We start from the raw sequence: 21,252 nt of genomic DNA on the forward strand, positions 1-21,252 counted from the left end.
CTATCATGTCATCTGATCCCATGTAATTAGGTGGTTTAAAGCTGCCTAGTAATAGTACTTTGTTGATCTGGTAAAAGATCAGCAGTTAAGAGCAGCTGGAGTAGCTCCAGAGTGTCTTCCTATATAATGCCTGCCCACCTTTTTGTTTCATGTGCTGCCCTCATTAGCATGTGCCAGTCATCCTCAGGGTCACAAGATGGCTGCCCTACTTCCAGGATTCTATCTGCATTCCAGGCAAAAAAAAATTAAGAAAAAAAGGAGTGATGTGGAAGGAGAAGCCATGTCTATGTCAGAAAAGCAAAACTTCCCCCAGAAGTCCCCAGCACACTTCTGTTCAGGCTTCATTGGTGATAACTGGATCACTTGATCACTCCTAGCTTCAGGGGGTTGAGAGATACAGTGTGCATTTGGGTGCACTGTCTACCCGAACAAAATTAGGGTGATGTCAGGAAAGAAGGAAAAAAATAGATATTGAGTAAGCAACAACAGGGTCTGCCACAGTAGTGTTCCAGTTTTATTACATTTGTCTCATAAGACCCATTTTAGATGAACTTATATCCTTAGTTTTTTTAAATACTTTTGTTGAAGTATAATCAGTTTACAATGTTGTGTCAATTTCTGGTGTACAGCACAGTACTTCAGTCATATACTAACATACATATATTCATTTTCATATTCTTTTTAACCATAAGGTACTATAAGATATTGAATATAGTTCCCTGTGCTATACAGTATAAACTTATTGTTTATCTATTTTATATATATATGTTATTTAGTATCTGCAAATCTCAAACTCCCAATTTAATATCCTTAGATTTTCACACATAATTACATGTTAACAGCCACAGAAAATAAACCATGCCTTGTCCAAAAGTAGCAAAAGTGAAACATATACAGTCAAGTCAAGTCGGGTATATTAGTCTCTGACACACAGGTTGTTGCTAGTGGGGGCATTTCGAGAATCACCTTTCTCCCCCAAACCTAAGTCTGCTGCTTACCCACTTCGGTTTTCGTATATGCCTTAGAAGGCATGTCTCCTTTCCCTGCTTTCACCAGGGGAGTAAGTGGTATCCTTCAGGAGTGTTGGAAAGGAGAAGGCTGATCATTTCATCTGTAATTAAAAAGAAAACATGAGTAAAGATTATATAGTACATGTAAGTTAACTCTGTGGTTTTAAAATTGTGTACTTCTGTTAGTAAAATGTTTCCCTCCTACCATGTACTTCTACACGTACAGTGTGAGTGTCTCACTGTGCTAACGTACTACGTTTGTACTAAGACATTATGTACAGACAAAAATAGAACTTCAAAAGGAATGAGAAAAAAATAAATATAATTGATAGGTTTTTGCCCTCCATGGATTTTCTACCTCAGTGGAGTGCCTTGTCTTTTCCTACTTGCAGAACACTGACTTATCCAGTCATTTGAAGCTGAAATTTTATATTTAACACTGAATTAGTTCATAGTATATATATACCTATCCATTTACTCCATCATCAACCATTACATATTTCTCTTAATGTGAAATTCCTTACATCTGGCCTGGTCTTATCCGTCCAGTGCCCCACCCTCGATGCCTCTCTCCATCTTAACCTCTGCTGTTTGGGGAAGAACTGTCCTACTCCATTCCAGGGCTGACCAGTTCACCTGCTTCTTATGCTATTGATCCCAACCTCATTTACCTCCTCTAAGACCTTACTCTGTGTTTTGTTTCTTCATCTTCATTGACTCTTTCGCACCAGCCCTTAAATATGCTAATGTTTCTTTAAGCATTTTTCTTTTGCCTCTGCATCCTCATGAGGCTTCTGCTGATTTCTGTCCTGTCTCACTGCCGTTCTTCCTGCTCACCCTTCATCCCACCGCATTCTGCGTTCTTCCTCCAGTCTGAACTGGCTGCTCAGCCAGCAGTTACCCTTGCTTCTCTGTATTCCTCCCTGCAGTATTTGACAGACACCTTTTCTCCCCACCCACTCCTTCCTAGTCTCTTCTGCAAGTTTCTCCACTTCTGTTCTTACTTACCTATAGGTTTTCCCCAGGTTGCCACCTTATCCTTTTTTTTTTTTTTTTTTTTAGTGTATCCTTTTTTCCTGATCTTACCTACTCGTAAGGCTTCAGCCTTTCCTTGAACCATTCTGGTTACTTCCAAACTCATGTGTACTGCCCTGACCTCTTTTCTGATTCATGATTTATATTTCCAGTTATCTGCTAAATATCTTTTCCTGGATAACTCAGTGGTACTTAGAATAAAACATGATTAAACCAAATCATTTTGTTTAATCCCCAGAACTCCTCCAGTAGTTGTCATATTCCCAGTTGTTCATATTAGTTCAAAATCTCTTCCTCCCAGCCACCATGACATCTGTCCCTTTTAACTCTGAAATACCCCCATCTTTCTAGTTCCCAGTGCTACCCACCCTAGGGAAGCAGCCTTGTATAGTAGAATAAAATACATACATAAAGCAGCAAGCATCATATAGCAGACTTTGGAGTGGGGTAGACCTGGGTTCAAATCCCAGTGCTGCTCTGTTCAAGTCTTCATACTAGCTGTGTGACCTTAGGCATGTTATTTAACTTCTCTTAATTAAATTAAGGGTAACAGAAACTGCCTCTTAAGATCATTATTTGGATGTACCAAAGTAAAACACACAGTCAATGCTAAAACCCCCTGCCTAGACTGTTAAAATTAGGTTCCTTCCTGACCTACCTGCCTTGGTTTCTCCTCTGCTTCACCGTACACATAGCCAGCAGAGTTTCTAAAATACACATGGGACCATTTATTTTTCTGTGTCAAAAGTCTCTGGTAGTTTCCTGTTTTTTTTTTTTTTTTTTTCAGGAAACTTTGAAGCACCTTTTTCTTAGCTTTAGGAGTAAAGTGATCATGCTATGTGTCATACAAATCAGGACACTTCAGAGAGTGAGAGGAGACATTAAGTGAACAGGATTTCAGGACAACAGCCTTGGGAGAGCTGCTCGTGCTTGTGCTGTGCGCCCCCAGTCCCGTCTTCTGACATCAGCATGCTGCGCACCATTCTCAGAACACAGATCTAGAATTCCTAGAATGCCCCTCTCCCGCCTTTTGGAAGTAAACTTATCTCTACCTCGCTCCTGCAGGATTAATCAGTCTTCCTTGGACCATGATACTTTCCATATATCTCTAACATAGGCCTTTCCCTTTCTGTTATAAACATAATTGAACTCTTTCTCTCTCACTAAACTTGTGAACTTCAAGGGCCAATCTCACTTGTCTTTATATCCCCACTCACTCACACAGAACATAGGATCAAGTTTGTATTCAGTAAATGTTTATTGAATTAATAAATAAGTTGGATTTATTGATTTGCCTTGGGTGACCCACATGTGAATAATTCAAAACATTCTTTGTTTTTTCAGTCTAGTCTTTACCTTGTTCCATGAAAAAAATAAGGCAGCTTAAAAGAATATAATATATATTAGCATAAAGTCAAAGTGGGTGATGTTCTTTTCTTTCTTCATATTTTAATATTTCTTCGTGTTTTAATATTTGTCTCTACTGCACCCTTCAAGAAAGTATTTTTTAACCCAATTTTTTATATTTCTTATCCACAATTCCCATCACCCTAGCCACCTTCCCACTGGCCATGAGATCCAGTTCTAACACAAAAGTAGAATTCCATGGGACTTTCAGGGAAGCATTTGCTTTCCTGATAAAAAAAAGGAACAAATTCAGTTGGTTCAGTTATTCACTATGCTTCCATCCTCGCTCTTCCTTCTTCAGTGGAATGTAGAGGCGGCGCCTAAAGATGCAGCCGCCACCTGGCAACGGTGAGGGTGAGAATCAGCACACTAGGGACAGTGGAGTTGAAAGCTGGAGAAATCCCCGTTCCTGACAGCATTTTTAAGCCAATGAACCAGCCTTTGGTAACTTCCAGCATTACTTACATACTGGCCAATAAGTGCCTGTTTCTCAAGAAATTGTCAGTTGAATTTTCGGTTTATTTGCAGCCAAACACATTGCTAACTGATACACTCATCAACATAACTTCAAACATGTAATCTAAAAAAATTATAAAGCAGTTTTAGCAATTTCTTATAGAGTAGTTTCATAAGATTTGAATGAAATAAATGCACTCAGGATTGTTTTTCTGTCTGACAAAAGGACAAAGTTGCCTTTCCAAAGTTCTTCAAATCCTAAAATAATAACTTTTCTCGGCCATAAAAAAAAAAATACCATTTGCAGCAACATGGATGGACCTAGAGGTCGTCATTCTAAGTGAAATAAGCTAGAAAGAGAAAGAAAAATACCATATGATATCACCTATATATGGACTATAAAAAAAAAGAAAGAGGACACTAATGAACTCATCTACAAAACAGAAACAGATTTGCAAATACAATAAACAATCTTACAGTTACTGGGGGAAGGGGGGTGGGAAGGGATAAATTTGGGAGTTTGAAATTTGCAAATGTTAGCCACTACATATAAAAATAGATTAAAAAAACAAATGTCTTCCGTATAGCACAGGAAACTATATTCAATATCTTGTAATAACATTTGATGAAAAAGAATGTGAAAACGAATATATGTGTGTATATGCATGACTGGGACATTGTGCTGTACACCAGAAACTGACACATTGTAACTGACTGTATTTCAATGATAATAATAATAATAATAATTTTTACCACATGATGGTCATTAATGTCAATGAATAGTGCTACTAGGAAATAAGGGGTTTTGTTTTAGGAAAGTAAGTTAGCAAATGAGGTATTATTTTACTAGCATACATCTTAACACAGTATGGTCACTCCATTTTAATTCTCTATTTAAAATTAATCTGATATTTTAAAAGACAACTATTTAAGACTAAAGCACTCCATTTTCTACACTTTAAGCCTACGAAGTTAAAGATAAAATATTCTCTACTAGATAAGCTGCATTAAGTGTTCCTCTGGTAGTAGTGGATATGTACCCTTGTCCTTTAGGTAGAATTTTTAAAAATTCTATGACAGTTGGTGTATTTACCATAACTGCATATTTTCGTTAAAAAAATACATGTTTTCCAATTGAGATAACAGACGTATTTCTCTACAAGTAGTGTTGAGAAATTTTTCAAGCCTTTTTTAGCTGTGATATTTAGACCAAGAAGATCTTTATATGCTGGCTTATCCTTTAATTGCACCTATTTAACTGCAGAGTATTAAGAAGAATGTTTATTTATTAAGCAGTTAGTCATCTTTAATGTGTTTTTTCCTTAGTACCAAGGATGATTGCTTCAGTGTTAATATTCAGCCTTCTGTTGGAGAACTGCTTTTACCTGTGGCCATGTCAGAGAAAGATTTTAAGAAAGAGCAAGGTGAGAAGTTACTACAGTTTACTAGAAATTGACATCCCAACTAACTGGTGCTCATTCTTCCGACCAGTCTCTAAAATAAATTACCATGTATACATACGCATTAACAGATGCCAGTGCCTAGTCTTCCAGTTTTTGCTAATGCTTTTGTGTTTATAAAATAACCTTAAAGGTATGTGTTTGTCTACATTCCTGGCATACTTGAAAATTGATTAATACATCTTTTAAATAATTGATTCTTAATTCACTTTTCAATTCTGGGAGTTGTGGTTTGTGAATCTCATGATGTATTTATGTGTTTTGCATTAGTGAAAATGTGAGGAGTTTGGGACTTAGCAAAGTCTTATAAGTGTTTCTGTATTTGCTTTCACTATGAAGCTGTTTTTCATGTTCTAGTAGTATATTTTTCCATGTACATATTAGAGTGACCTGCCCTTCAAAATAAAGTCCTAATTATAGCATTAAAATACCTCTATTTTCTTTTGATCTAATTTTGTATTAAAGAAATGCTGTGCTATCAGGCTATATCAGAGCTGAAACAGTTTAAATTATGCACTGAAAAAAAAATATTTTCAGCAGAATGAAAGTATTAATACCTTGGGCTTGCCCCAGAGTCAAGAATAGCTTCTAATAAAAGTAATTTTTGTCTTATATGAATAAGGGAAAATAATTAATTTTATATTTTATTAACTATAACATTTATAAAACTAGGGCATATTTAAATGGTACTGTCAGCAATTTTTTGAAGTTTCTATGAATCTAAGCTATGTTTTCCCTCTGGAGGGGATTATCAAACAGAGATTCCCTCTATCTTGAAGTCATTAAATCGTACTTGTCAAGCTTCCACAAAGTCCTAGGCGCACACAAATCCCTGCACCTAAGGAGAAGGGCTTGCTTCCTGGGCCTCCATCCTTGTAGGGCTGAAGCCTTTTTTTTTTTTTTTTTTTTTTTTTTACTAAAAGCCTTTGCAATCCACAATGTCAGAAAGACCTGCTGTAGAAGAATCTCACAAAGAAAATCTCATACAGGACTGTAAATTAACAGTAATCTTTTATTCTTTTGCCTTATTTTTAAGTGATTAAAAAAAGAATGACAGTCCCTCTTTGCATTTGCTTTTCTTGGAAGTTGATTATTGCTGTAGAAGAAGAAGCTCGTGTTTTGTGATTTTATTTTTTCTATTGATGAATTGAATTGATTCTTATGTTTGCTATTCTTACCCTTTGCTGGCTAAAGCCTGCCTCTGCTTTACACCTGCTCAGCAAACCCAGGTGAGTGGCCCGCAAGGGACTGCGTAAGGCCTTAGCACACTTCTTGTTAAGGGGATGTTCCCTTTTTGAAAAGTGCATTTAAAGTGTATCCAGAGCAGCAGATTATCATATACCCTTTCTTTTGCCTCAGCTTTGGTTTAGAATACGTCCTTGATATTTCGATCAAGTTTCTTGTGCTCTGCTGTGACAGGGATTTTTTTCCCTGACTAGCCATACAGAACCTTAATCGCGTGAGAGAGGTGCGCTTGGAGAACAGCTGTGGTCCTCTGTGGAGTTGTTGCCAAAATTCCTTTTTCTTCTGCCATTTTCCTTCTATGGTTGTTGATTATTTGTCTGAATAAATCTGGCAGCTGTTTGCTATGTTTAATAGAGCAGAAAGGCTACTCTGAATAAAGCTGTTTGAAAATTTGTTTATATGAAGTATTTGTAAATCCTTGCAAGTCTCTTGGCATTTCTGTATCATTCTTTCTGTCTTCCTGAATTCATTCTTTGATATGGGACTTGATGCTGGCAAATTTACCACAGGTTTAAAGAGCCTTCTCAGTAGTATCTTTTTAGTTCTGAATTTCAGCCGGTTTGATAGTAGAGGTCTCATTTCTCAACTTTATACATGTATTCGTTTGTTCTACTTCTTGAGGAAGAGCTTAGCTTATTTTGCAGAAAACATCTAGAAGTGACTTGTTAACTGAAAATTCTAAATCAATAAAAATCAGTTTCCTCAGATTTTATCAGCACAAGCTTCAGAGAGGGAAAATGCCCATAAATTTAAGAAGTATCTGTGTGTCATTACATGCTGCCTTTAATTTCTCTACTTTAAAGAAAATGAATTTACATACTCACTATCTCATTTCACAGGGCATATATTTCAAGACTGAAGAAATGCATTAAATGTATTAACTAGGATTTAACTGAAGAAATTATAAATTAAAAACATGAGGAAAATGGTTCTCTTTTAATACCACAGATAAGCATATTTGAAAAGTATATATAATATGAAATAAGAATACTTGTAACAGGTTGTACATATTAGATTATTTTTAAAATAAAATTTATTTCTAATATACAGCCTGATCTATCACTTTTTCTCAGTCGTTGCATTTAGAGTTCAGTGACTGAACATGTACGTTTATAAGGCTGGTGGTCAGAGTCCTATATACTGAAGTTATCCAGAGTATTCATATTATAAGCCTTAACCAGAAGCCACATTTTATCATTACTGTGAGTTTTAAGCCTTACAAAGTTAGTTAATCTAGCTGTGGGATGATTTCAGTACCATAAATAAAATGAGATCTCTGTTTTGCTTTAAAAAATGTAATTTCATTTCTGGAACCAGTTTTAATTGTAAGAGACCTAAGCCAATTGCTTATATTCCAACTTCCTCCCTTATTCGTTTTTTTCTTAATGAATTAAACTAGAAATCTAAAGCTTATTTTTTTAATTTTTATTTTTTATTTTTTAAACATTTTTTGTTGAGTTACAGTCATTCTACAATGTTCTGTCAAATTCCAGTGTTGAGCACAATTTTTCATTTATACATGAACATACATACATTCATTGTCTTATTCTCTTTTCCTGTGAGCACCGCAAGATCCTGTATATATTTCCCTGTGCTACACAGTAATAAGATTTTAAAACTTTTTTTAAATTTTATTTTCTTATATTATTTTGTATACATTTTAACAGTTAATTACAACTTATTAACCTAAATTAAGTGCTGTCCACTACCTCCCCCAAATTAGGTAAATTCTAATGAAGCAACAAATTCTATAGTCTGATAATTTTAAAATATTTTTCCAGTAACTTCACGTTTATTATGTATGAACAGGCTGTATAGTGTGTAAAGTCTTTTTTTATAGGAGAAAGTTTTAATGATACCTTGGCATATTTTTCTTTCTTGTTAATTTAAGAATACATGATATATTTTCATTTAGAAAAATCTCGAGTTTAAGAAACCTAGAATGGTTACTTAATTTTATTATGATTTATGCCTCCATCTTATGGGTTCCTAGCTAGCAAGATGCTAATTCTTTAAATGGTCAGACATTTACTATTTTCTGGCCCTTAACCACCACAAGCAATCATATTTGATGCCCCTTAATTAGAGCACCTTTTTTTCTTTCCAGGTTCTTTTTCCACCTCAGCAATCGAGACAATACATTTGCTTACCATGCTGCTCTCCTAAGTGTTCTTTTGCATGTAAATTAATCTTGATTCAGTTTACACTGTCATGCTGAGTGGTACAAATTGCCTATAACAATAAAACAGCATGAGTTAAAAATAAAGGGGGGTGGGAAGGCAGATTGAATGTGTGCCTTACTTGATAGGATGTTACTTTGCTTTATGCCAATACATTAGCTGACGATAATGAATCTTCTGTTCTGAAAAGCATGGTTTAGTTGGTTTTTTTAATTTTACTTCAATGGAGCAGTACCTTGTCTCTTATAGACCAAGTTAGACAAACCATTAATGACAAGAGTGTTAAGGTTAAATATGAAGCAATGCATTCACTTCTCTGAGTGCTATCCATCTTTCCATTTACAGGAGCTTGACAAAAGTACTGGCTTTGTACAACATTTCCTTTAATTACATGCTGCGGGAAACAGGCTTTTAACATAAACATAGTTGCATTCATTTATTCAGCAGTTGCTCTTCAATAGAGCTTAATGGAGAAGGTTTAAGTCCTAAATGAGCACACACATCTCTCAGCAGTGTTATGTCAGCAGCCACCGTGCTTTACTTAAAAGCAGTGTTTGACTGCTTGTGTGGTTTTTAAAGCTTTTGCCTAATATTGAAGTTAAACGGTCTAAGACAGAACATAGTGTCCCGAGTTTGAAAGTGGTTAGTAAAAAACTGTTCTTTGTTAAAAGCTAAGTGAGTCTTTGTACAGTGTTAGACTTTAGTATCTTCATACTGCTAATCATTGGGATTTTTTTTTAAATTTCTGTTGCATTTACAGTAAATGACTAAATTAAATACAGAGCCCTGAAGGTGGAGGGCCTTTTGAAAACAAAATCGACTTTTACCGTTTTCATACATTTTTGTAAACTATCATCTACATATCAAATGTCTCAAAAGATAATTGTTTTTAGTAGATACCATTTGGTGTCGATGTCTTAACATCACAGATCCACATAGATGGCATTTACTGTAATTATTTTGATTTTTTTTCTAAACCGGGTACTAAATTTCAGCGTTTGTTCCAAGTGCGTGGTATGTTGTTGAGTTTGTCCGCTGAACATTTTTGTGTGAGATTCAGATATTAACGGCATGTGTTGTGTTAATTCTGTGTGGTTTTTGTTCATGATTTTGCTTAATTTCTTTCTTAAATATTATTTGAAATGTCTGGGATTTAAGGTTTTCCATTTACATTTTTGCCTTTGTTTTCAGATGTTTTGCTTCAGAAATTTCGGTTGCTTTGGCAGTAACTATGGTTCCATTTACTAGGCAAATACTGTGATCACTCAGTGTAGCTTAGTTACTTGTACACGTTTAGAACCGTATTACTGTTCAGTGGCTTTGAGTCACTGTGTGAGATAACTTGATCCGTTACTTTGAGATCATTCATCACGTAATGCTGCTGCTTATTCCAGAAACACTTTGATTTGCTCTCAGGCAGCATTCGGCAAGAGATATCTTTGAATGAAAAGGAGAAGGCAAAAATGGTTCTTATAAAGTGGAAGCTTAGTAGTTTACACATCCCATGTTGACTGAGTATATTTTAAAGAGACTGAAATTGGAATTTCATGTTTGTGGTTGTATGTTTTTATTAGTTTTACTCTATAGAATCACGTTTATTAAGAGTGATGTTTGCATTTTTACGTTTTCCTACACAATGAGAATTTTTTAAAGTTTTTTAATCGGTTGCAGTTCATTTTAATTTTACAATGATAATCTTGTAAATTATATTCTGAGGTGGCATTTGTTTTTCTTTAAAAAAAGGTTTTAAATTTTGACTGTGAGTTTTAAATTGTTTTAATATAATTGTCATAAAGATATTATTAAAGGGGAGCTTTCTTTTGCTTTTACAGGAACGCTAACAGGAATGAATGAAACTTCTGCTGTAATCGTTGCTGCACCGCAGAATTTCACTTCCTCTGTGATCCTTCAGAAGATTGTAAATGTAGCCAACGTAGGTGTAGTCCCTTCTGGCCAAGATAATATACACAGGTAGGTTCACCAACACATACGATGTGGACATGACTTGTATACATGTATAAGTGTTTAATTTTCAATTCATAGTTTTCCTTGAAGAGAATAACCCCTAAACATAGATGTACCCCCCCCTTTTTTTTCTGATGATATATTTGATTGATTGGTTTGGATTAAGGCCCTCTTCCCTATTTCATACAGTCCTTAGTGCACGGGTCTGGACTTTCCTGAAAAATACGGAGAGTGAACCTACATTTTATAATAGCTTACTGACTTGTAAAGGTACCTTTTGTGAGATATGGTTGAGAATTTTTTATTTCACCAGATTCAGTGAATTTCCAGGAGGAACTGTTTTATAAAGCAGTGGATTTGAACTTTTTTCCTTGAAAGAGGGGAGGTTCAGGTATAGATTTCCTTTTGACAGCAATCCCCTAAGGCTGCTTCCAGTAATAAGGAGCTGCTGGACAACCAACATGGCGCCAAACGCAGCTTCTGTTTCTTATGCCAGAAACGTCTTCACCACCAAGCGTGTAAAACATGAGGTGCAAGTCATTTGTCCTTAAAGGCAGCAGAAGGTTTCATCAGTATTTGCCTTCTTTGTATTCTTATGACTGCCAGCGGCTTGCAATGAAAGTAAAATAATTACCCTTAAACAAACACACAGCCGTTGCTTGGTCCTCCATGAGCTGAAGGGAATTCACTGCACACCATCTTTCATCCCTCCGCCATTCTACTGCCAGTGGCCTGCTTCCTCCAGTACATAGAGGAAATAAATGTTAATTCAAAGGGAATGCCTCCAGACCTTTAAAAAATGTTTTTTTTTAATCAATCCAGGGACAAGAGAGGCCCTCTATGCAGAGGACTACGGGTGATCTGGGTTTTAGACTCAGCTCTGCCATTATTAGGCTTGGTAATCTTGGGCAAGTTGCAGCCCCTTATGTGCTTTAAGTTCCTCATGTGTTTGGAAATGGGTGGCAGGGAAAAGAAGGGGATTGAAATGAAAGTCTGTGTTATCTATGGACAGACATTGGACTTGACATCAGGGGAGCTGAGTTTGTCTTGTCTGCCATTGTGGGGCTGCCTAACTTCATCTACTAATCATGGCAGGATAAAACTACGTGTGCTGGTTGAAAAATAAATTTACCTTGTGCCTTTTTTTTTCTTTTTTGAGAGAAGGGTCCTAAAGTAAGTTGTTCAAGAGATCTGATGCTTCCATTTCTTAATTTATGACCAGCCTGATCTATCTCACGTAAGATGGTGATAGAATAATAAAGTGGATATAAGGTCATCATATTGGTACTGCCATGCAAACACAACTTATCTGTCAGTTAATGTTGTTCAGTAGGAGGGGAAACGAACAAAAAGAAGCTTTTTCTATACAAATTTTTGGTTCTAAGTTTTGCTTGCTTTAATTGTTTTCTGCTTTAAATACTTCCCACTTTCCTGGGTGATTTTCTCCAGCAGAAATTGCTCTGTTTTATTTATGGATCACTTGAATTATTGAAATTACTAAAACACCAAAATATCATGCATCAGCTGCAACTTTAGCTTGTGCAGTGTGAAATTTTACCTGACATGTCTGGTATCCACCAATACTCCCGTCTTGTCTTAATGTGTTCTTTTGTAATATATGAAACAACATAGGGTAACCTATTTTCCTATTGGAAAGACATTTGGTACAGTTGTGCAATTCTTACTAAAGCATAAAGTTTTCCTGTAACTTGTCTTGGTGGTTTGGAACTTAATGCCTGTTCTAATGATTAAATTATAGTCAATTCTCAGTTAGCCTTACTAGTGCAGGGGAGACACAACTTGGAACCGTCTCTGACTTTAGAGGGCAGAGCTTGCAATCCTACTTAATGTCCGCGTCCTCATACACACCTGTGACGTCTTGACACTTGTGATCCAGCCTTCTCACAGCTGCCTGGTATTTGGCTCTGCACCTTGGTGGAGGAGCCTGTGTTACTACAAAACCAAGTGAATGAAATGCCTGTTTGTAGTTTAGAATAGGCTGTGCTCTCTTAACCTGCCTCACAAGACTCACTGTACTTATTGAAGATGTTTTACATTTGCTCTTTTATAGTTAGGGTATGACTATAGTAGTGTTTTAAGTTTTAGAAGGCTTCCAGGTAATAATACCTAGAGTTATTTGTATTTTTCATACAGAAATTGATAAAAATGATTATCCTGCCAATGTAACATTTTTTGCCATATTTTAGGCTTAGTAACAGTTAAAACAAATAAACAGTCATGAGTAGAATCCGCACTAATGTCTTTCTTAATTTTATTTAAAATGAATGAGCAACTACTGTGTATAATAACAGAAATTAACAGTTTACCACTTTGAGTTGTATTAATGTTTTTGACAGTAGTGTTCAGTATTATATTACCCTATGGGATGAATGTGTTTATATATCTAAGCTTATATACAGTATCTAATTGTTAGTAATAAAATTGAAATCTCTGTGAAATTTTTGAATGACTTCTCTGTTCTTCTGTGGTAGTTGCTTTTTTTAAGTTTATGAAAAAAAGAACCAAAGCCATTCTTGCATTTATTAATGGTAATCGGCTTAAGGTTACTTTAAAAGAACGAACATGAAGAGCATTTTTGAACATTAGTATTTTAAGAAATTAAAAATTTCAGTAAATTATTTTTGGCTAGCCTGCCTATGTTCTATTTAATTTTTCAGGGTCTTTTATTTCTGGGAGGACTTTTTAATAAGCTTTAGAGTCTTCCCTCTGACCATTCAATGAAAAAAGTTCCCATTGTCTAGTTTTAGGATAATCTACCCCTACTAATCTTTACAATTTGAATATTTTTTACATTAAATACCAAGTTAAAAAGCCCCTAATATAAGAATTAGCTAAGAAAAAGTGAATCTTCATTAATATGCAGAAGTGTGTAATAGTATAAAGTAGAAATTTTAATTGAGGATGTAATAGAAAATGGTTTCTAACACATTAGCAGAAAACGCCTCCATTAAGAAGAAGTCAATTAAAGGAGCACAAGTTTTATGGAATTCACTTCAAAAACCAGGGGCATTTCCAATAGAGTTAACCGCTTTTAAAGACCAATTGAGAAAGCATAACTACTTTTAGATTATGTGACATTTAGTTTTGATTTTCTAAATGAGCCATAGTATCACATAGTTAACCAGTATACTATTGAAAGGCTTAACTCTATCTGCATTTCTGTGGTTGGTACTGACTGATTGAAAAAGCTGCTCTTTGAGAACAAAACCGTCTTACTGAGATCTACAGGGTTATGGTCATTGTGCCACGCTGCTGTTTTCCAGATTACAGTTACCACATGCTAGGGGGTAATACAGAAATGAGAATCAAAAAAAAAATCACCAAAAAGCGAGGCATTTATTAAATATACAGCCAAATATCTTCATATCCTCTGTTAATCATTTTTAAATATATGAGACATTGTAAGTCTTAAAACATATTATTTAATAAAACAATACTAATAAAATATATAAATAAAGTGTATACAAAGGGCAGAATGAACAACAGTAAACCAGTGTATGAATGGACTGAAAAGTGAAAAGATGAAGATTTTATGTGTTCTCAGGGAGATTAAGGAGACTAGCAGTGGGAATCCTAGGTTTATCCAGGGCCGGGAAAAATTTCTTCCGCTCCTCTTAGAAAGAAATCAAGTAAGGGTTTACGAAGGAGGTTTGTTCTCAACAACGTAGAAACTGAGGTGCATTTGCTTTAATTGTATTACTTGTCCTCTGATAAACTAATATACAGTGACCAAAACAGAGAAAGCCAAAAATCTATAGCTTCAAAATCTGTACAGAAGAACCATGTGGGAGTTTGCGTGAACTCAGATTCCTGGGACCCACATGCAAAAACTCAGACTCAGAGCATCTGATACACAGCCGGGGAATCGCATTTTAACCAGCACTCCGAGTGCTTACAGGCTGCCCTGAATTGTCAAGAGTTAATGATAGCCACATGGTACATTTTAAAAAACATTTTTCTGTGTTTATGTATTTCCTTTTTACCGATTAGTCGTTAGGGATTACCAGTAGAACAAGACGTTTGATTTAGTTTTTCCTTATGTCTATCTGGCATGCTCCATCCAGCAAGAGAGTATATTGTTAATAAGAGTAGCATATGACAGTGGTGGCGATGAAACAGTCTGAGACCATAAGTAAAAGTTTATCTCTCAGCAGTCTCAGCATTCTGCATTTTAACCCAGTTTCTAGAATTCTGATATCATAGGCAGTAGTATTGTTCCAAAGAGTTGCCCTACAGCCTACTCACTTTGCCCTTTCATGAACAACAAACTGACCTTATGAGGGGAAAGGTAGTAGTTGAGTGAAAACAGAAAACCTTGTCTCTGCCATGATTCTATTTTAGTTCTTAGCTTATTCAGTAAGACCTTAGAACAGCCCTCATTATTAAGTTGTTTTCAGTACTTACATTCCTATTTCCCCCATGTATCTTAATCTGCGGTTTGGATTTTGTTTACCCTGTCACTTTCTTAATTTGCAAATTGTGAACATATACAACTTGTAAATAATTGCAATCCCAGTAGAATAAATGTTTTACTGTTGTAGCTGAGGTCCTTAACTATCAGAAAAGTCTGGTGCTGTGAACGGAATAGTGAATCCATAGCAGCCTGGCAACCAACTTTTTAATTTAACAGCACACTTAGGGACACTTTATTCCAAGATTAAAATAATTTTTTTATTTAATTAAAGTAAATGTAAAAAACAACTTGTTTCATTTCTAGGCCTTAAATTCACCCAGGGAATCACTGTCATATACATGTTTAATGGTTATTAATACGGGAAATACTGGTATATACTATTGTTTCTATCCTAAATTACCTATATGGTGCAGCTCTTTCATTCAGTGTTTTCTGGAGACCTTTGTGACAGATTCTGTTGGTGCATGGATTACAGACACGAATGACACAGGTACTTCCTGGTGGAGCTTTGATATTTTCCTTTCTTCCATTCTTAGGTTGATCAACTTTGGCGTTATTGTTTTTGTTTGCTAGTTGTTTTATTTCTTTTTCCCTCCTAACTGTGGGATATTTAAGTAGTAGGTAATTTTGAAGGACCGTAATGAAAAAGAGTAACATTTGATGTCTTGGTGCCCTAAATGTATAAGCCCTGATACTATTGTCGACCATACTTCATCTATCTTAAGACAAAATTTTTATCGAAAAATGTTAATATGAAGATACAACATGTTATCAGGCTTCAGTCTTTTCTACAATATGACAAATGTGGAATCACAAACAGGACTTAAGATTTGTGGAACCTGCCTCGTGATCAGTTTTTTTCAAGTTGGTGGTTGTCCACTAGAGGGCAGCACTGCTTCTTTATCTGACTGCTTTGATCTCTGCAGGCTCTGTGAGCAGCATTTCATTGAAAAGCAAATGTGGACCCCAGTTAATTTTTACACAGAAAGCATATTTGGATAGTTCAGAAATAACCAAACTGCACGGTTGATTTTTGCTTTAAAACATTCTGTATTTAAGTTTTATTTAGGTTCACTGTGAGATAATATTCTACATTGCAACAGTTTTACTAATAGGAATATATAAATATTTTCATGTAAAAATGAAAGAAAGCTATTCTTGATTTTCCTTCTGGGCTGACAGTTTTATAAGGAATCAAAGAGAAGAGGGAAAGAATTTATTTTACTCTCTGGTTTTCTCTTGTTAAGCCCCATCCCACCCCACACCCACCAAAATGCTCTGAAAACCAAAAATACTCTGAAATAACTGGAATGTTTTGTGTCTTCTTTGACAAAGTGCACTTAGATTTTCTTTTAGCTTTCCTGTATAAAAAGAGTGAATGCATTGTTGACAACATAGCATGGGGAATCATTTTTTAATACCAGTTTGAAAGATTAGAATAGAAAAAAGAATCCTAAATTATAATGGTAGCTTATTTTTTTTGTTTCAACTTTTCTCACCAGAATGTTAAAGGGAAACACTATAATGCTGCTGGCTAGTTTTTTTCAAATAATAGGGGAAAAAATACATTACTTTGGATAAATTCTCTGAACTTGAATCACATGTAAATTTTTTTCTCAGTATTCAGTGGTGTAATGGGCTTAACTTCAAAATGCATTTTATAGTCAACAAACTGGGATTTTTTTTTTACAACTTAAAAATTCTCTGCCTTTTTTTAATGTTATACTATATTAACTCAAAATTACAAGGATTTATCATTTTCAGTCCTTTGGAAAATAATACTTCAAATCACTGTGCTTTGGTATTTGATGTTAGGAGGCTTTTTGAAACCAGTATTTCTTACATATAATCATTGTGTGACTTCATTACACATTTGTCAACTTTGGACTAATTATTTTTATACAGCTAGGGCAGGGCACTGCATCTTGTGATCGTCTTTCTTACTAATAGGATTCTATCTGCATCAGCAGGCAGTAATTGAAGGCTTCATGTACAGGGTAGGGGAAAAAAAAGTTTTAGCCTGAGTGGGCCATTGTCACAGCTTCTGGTAACCAGTAGAACAGAAAACACGAGAAAATTGAACTCAGAATAGAAAAATCAGAAACCAGGAAGACCATCCAAGAGAAGAAAAAGCATGTCTTAGAGCTGTTGCATTACGCGTAGCAAATACGATTCTGCGTAAAAAAAAAATTATGTTTGTGCATACCCTGGAGATTGAAGCGACTGCTCAGATAAATATTTTTTAATTTATGTTGTTCTGTTAATATTTTGGTTATTAAAACAATTGAGTTGTAAGATTCTTTTCTGTCCAACAAAGAGCATTTATATAGTCCATAGCCAACTTCTCACAAATCTAAAAAAAGTATGGTTTAATAACATGAGGGAATAAGTCCATGATTGTTGATACTATATTTGTTCAAATTTCTTATTATTTGACTTGTTTCCATAATTTTGTCAATAGTTAAAACAGATTAACTTTTTTAGGAAGTGATGCATGCTTTCATTTAGGTTTGGCAACCAGCTTGTTTTGTCTTTTTCTTTAAATCATAGAAATTCTTATAGGCTTCAGAGATTAAATGTCAATTGCTAGAGATACTAGACAAAAAGACATTTAATAGATGAAATACAGATATATCCAAACAGTTTTTTACCTTCTCAGTTGGTGATTACAAATAGCAAGTGCTTGGTGGTAGAACGAAAATGAAAAATTATGAAAAATACCTAGATGGTATCCTTTTAATAACAGGGAGCCATCGTACAGAGGCAATACATCTTTACCTGTCATCCACTTATTTGTTCTCATTTGTGGTGTTACTGGCGTTCGAGGTTGGTTGGTCTCCCAGTAGTCCCTCCCCGTGTTACAGCTCCATTCAAGGTTTTGTATTTTCCATTGCTGGTATCTCTTTTGAAGGAGTCGGGGTGGGGGGATGTTTTTTAGCGTTTGTTTTTTTTTTTTATCATTAAAGGCACAAATTAAAATGTTATGACAAAGGATCAAGTCAAGATGCTCTGAATTACAGAATACTACAGATCAAGTACACTTCTTAAAGTTTTTGGAACAGTAATAGGTTATATGCCTATTAGGTAAATAAGAAAAACCTTTCTTTATCTGCTGACTTGATAAAAACGAAATAGTAAGAGTACATTTTGCATATATTGAGAGAATGTTGAGTGATCTAGAATCATAATGCTTGGGTTCAAATTCCCGCTCAACCTTTCACTGGCTGTGAGTCCCTGAGCAAGTTTCTCAGCTTCTCTGGGCCTCAGTTTCCTCATGTATAAACTGACCTGACTCATGGAATCAAATGAAATAATGCAAGTGAAGTACTCAGTACCCACTGCACAAAGCACTTAGTACGTGGTGGCTGCTACCCTCATTGTGGTGGTCAAACACTTCACAGGTCTTCTGAAGAAATTGTGTCACGATGTGATCCTAGTTTGAGGCCAAGTACAAAGGTTCGTTCTAATGTCAGCCATTAAATGTAGTCTAAAGTATTTGACCCAGGCTGTCTTTATTATCAGCGTTTCTTACATCCAGCAGCTAACTATTTGTTATTTACTAACTAGTTCTCTTTCCATAACTATCTTTTAAATACACGTTAAAGCACAGCCTGTTTGGGAGGTAAATGATTAATAAATTGGGAGGAGTGGCGGCCACTGCTTTCCATGGACCAAAACAAACCAATTGTAATCATGCTGTGTTCCAATTAAATACATCCTTTTTGAACTGTGAAATGAGAATGTCAGAACATCTGAGCTTCTCATCTTCTGCTTTAAAACACTGCCCCACCATTTGTGCCCACTAGAACATAGAGACCTAGTTCAGAGGTGCTGGTTTCCCACCCGCTAACAGATTCATTGCTAGGGTGATTTGCAGTGTAAACAAATGCCCCTTTTCTTATCCGCTCCTCTTATCTACAGTGTTGAGAACTTTGTGGTACTAGGATCTTAAAAACATGTACAAGATATTAATTTTAATCTCTGTAAATTAGTGACATCATACTGACATCAAAATTGACATTCGTCTCTGCTGAGTTTGCATTATTGTAACATTAACTCTAAAGTTTTAGTGGAAAAGAGAGAAAATATGCCTGGGGGGCTGTGACATTCAAACAGCAGGGCTTTTGAGTTCCTGTTTGGATACAGTCTCCTTCCGCCGGGTCCCGAGGCACAGGTGTTAAGTAAATAACTATTGTTGACGTAATTACAACCCCGTCAGAAATAGGGACCTCTTTTGAAATATTTGCTGAGTGAAGATTTGATGATGACCAAATCCGAGGGGAAAGTTGCATAAGGGAGTGAGACAGTAGAGCCAGCCAGTATCTATCATCTGCCGACGTAGTTTAACAGAAGTACAGAAACAGGGCTCTCCCATGAAGCAGAAGAACCTCAAAAATTTGGACAAAAGAAATGCAGAAACCAGCAAGGGGTGATTAAAAAAAAAAAGAGGCCACGTGGGGGCTGGTGATCTTGTGTTCTCTCAAAGATGCGGCTGAGGTGCCCAGTTCCTCATCTCTTGTGTGGGCGTCCGAACAGCAGATGTGTGTGTATGTTCCGAGCTTTACAAAACCTCTTTCAAAACATTGGTATGATCTCTGTTCCTAAACTGGTTACTTATAATTGCTTCTCGCAGTAGAAAAACTGCTTTGTCGGGTTCCTTACGAGTCTTCAGTGTGTTTGGAGAGAGTAGGTTTACGTGTTTGGAGAGAGTAGTTTTACATGTTTGGAGAGAGTACACAAATAAATGACTAGGAAGGTTTCTAACATACTTTATCTACAACCCATTAGCTAACATTTTAAAACTCAACTTAAAAGGATTGGTAATCTTTTCAGTTTAGTAAAATTAATGTATTTGTTTTGCTTTTGATGCGTGATTCTAATTATTGTTGGAAAACTGATTTTCATGTTTCTGTTTGGGCCAAAAGGGGCTTGTTAGGTTCCAAAAGAGAAAAGAAAAAAAGGATCTAACATGTTATGAGATCTTGATGTCATTTAAAGAAACAAAAACTCAAAAAAGAAATTACTTTTCATTTAAAGCGAATCTGCTTCCTGCTTAAGTGGCTAATATTTTAATTAAGTCGGGAGTGAAGTTTTTCTGAGTGTCTCCTGATAAACTCCCTCTTTTATGTTGATGGTAATTAAACAGATCCCTGAGGACGCCGTGGGCTCTGTGCAAGGCCCATGCTAATTGTCAGACATGAGACCCTGACCAGTTGGTTTGCTGTTGAATAGTCCGCAGCGTGCTGTCAGCACAGCAGTCTTATTTTTCAGTATTGTGGGCTGTTGTCAGGGCTAACTGGGTGCCATTGTGGCTGAAGATGTTGCGCAAATTGAGGCAGATGGCTCAGGTTCAGACACGTGTCCTGCAGAAAGGGGAAAAGGGATTGGCCCTGCAAAGTGGGGTCACAGCAGGTCACAGACCTGCTCTACACTTGTTAGTGTTTTCAAAAGCTCATGTGCAGCAACTTTGTTTTTCTCCAATCATCCCTGCAACTCAACCCCCCCACCCCCCACCCCCAAAATGTGCAGAACATGCTGCATGTGGAGGATGGAGGCCTGGGAGGGTCCCGTCCTCTTCCTCCACGTCTCGGGCTCAACTGTGCAGGCAGAATGAATTAGCCGGATTGACAGAAGTTTATTGTGCCTCCAACAGCTTTTCAGTCAATTGCAGTGCTTAAAGGGCTAGTTTTGCTTTTAATTCCATGTAATTAGTAGGTTCTTCATGTCTTGGAATTCAGTAATAGAGCCTTAGACCTCAAGTTTCCTCTGTTACATTCTAAAGCAAAAGGAAGATATGCTGTTCCAAACATTAGAAAAAGTACAAAAAGAAGGAGTGTGATGCTGCACGTGGTTTTCTTACATGTCGTCAACGTTAGAGACAGAAGCTGAATATTTTAACGTGTGAATTCAATGAAACTTGTCAAGAGTTCACTAATGCACATAAAATTATCCAATTTTTTTTCATAATCTTCAGAGATGAGGAATTAAAATTTCAAGCTCTTTGAGAAAGGTGCCTTTTCTTACTTAACATGTTTTAAAGTTAAAAAAGAATAGTTTAT

At 35.9% G+C, this 21,252-nt stretch overlaps 1 protein-coding gene across 1 annotated transcript in view; it reads left to right on the plus strand.

The window, feature by feature from the left end:
• The window catches only part of AP3B1 (adaptor related protein complex 3 subunit beta 1), a 221,021-nt gene that overhangs the window by 198,665 nt on the left and 1,104 nt on the right, over positions 1–21,252 (plus strand). Inside the window, exons 25-26 of the mRNA XM_072958469.1 lie at positions 5,235–5,332; positions 10,626–10,764. Of these exons, the coding sequence (XP_072814570.1) occupies positions 5,235–5,332; positions 10,626–10,764 (237 nt within the window). The remainder of the gene's footprint in view (positions 1–5,234; positions 5,333–10,625; positions 10,765–21,252) is intronic.

Source organism: Vicugna pacos, chromosome 3 (genome assembly GCF_048564905.1).
Source record: "Vicugna pacos chromosome 3, VicPac4, whole genome shotgun sequence".
In the NCBI taxonomy this organism is placed as follows: domain Eukaryota; kingdom Metazoa; phylum Chordata; class Mammalia; order Artiodactyla; family Camelidae; genus Vicugna; species Vicugna pacos.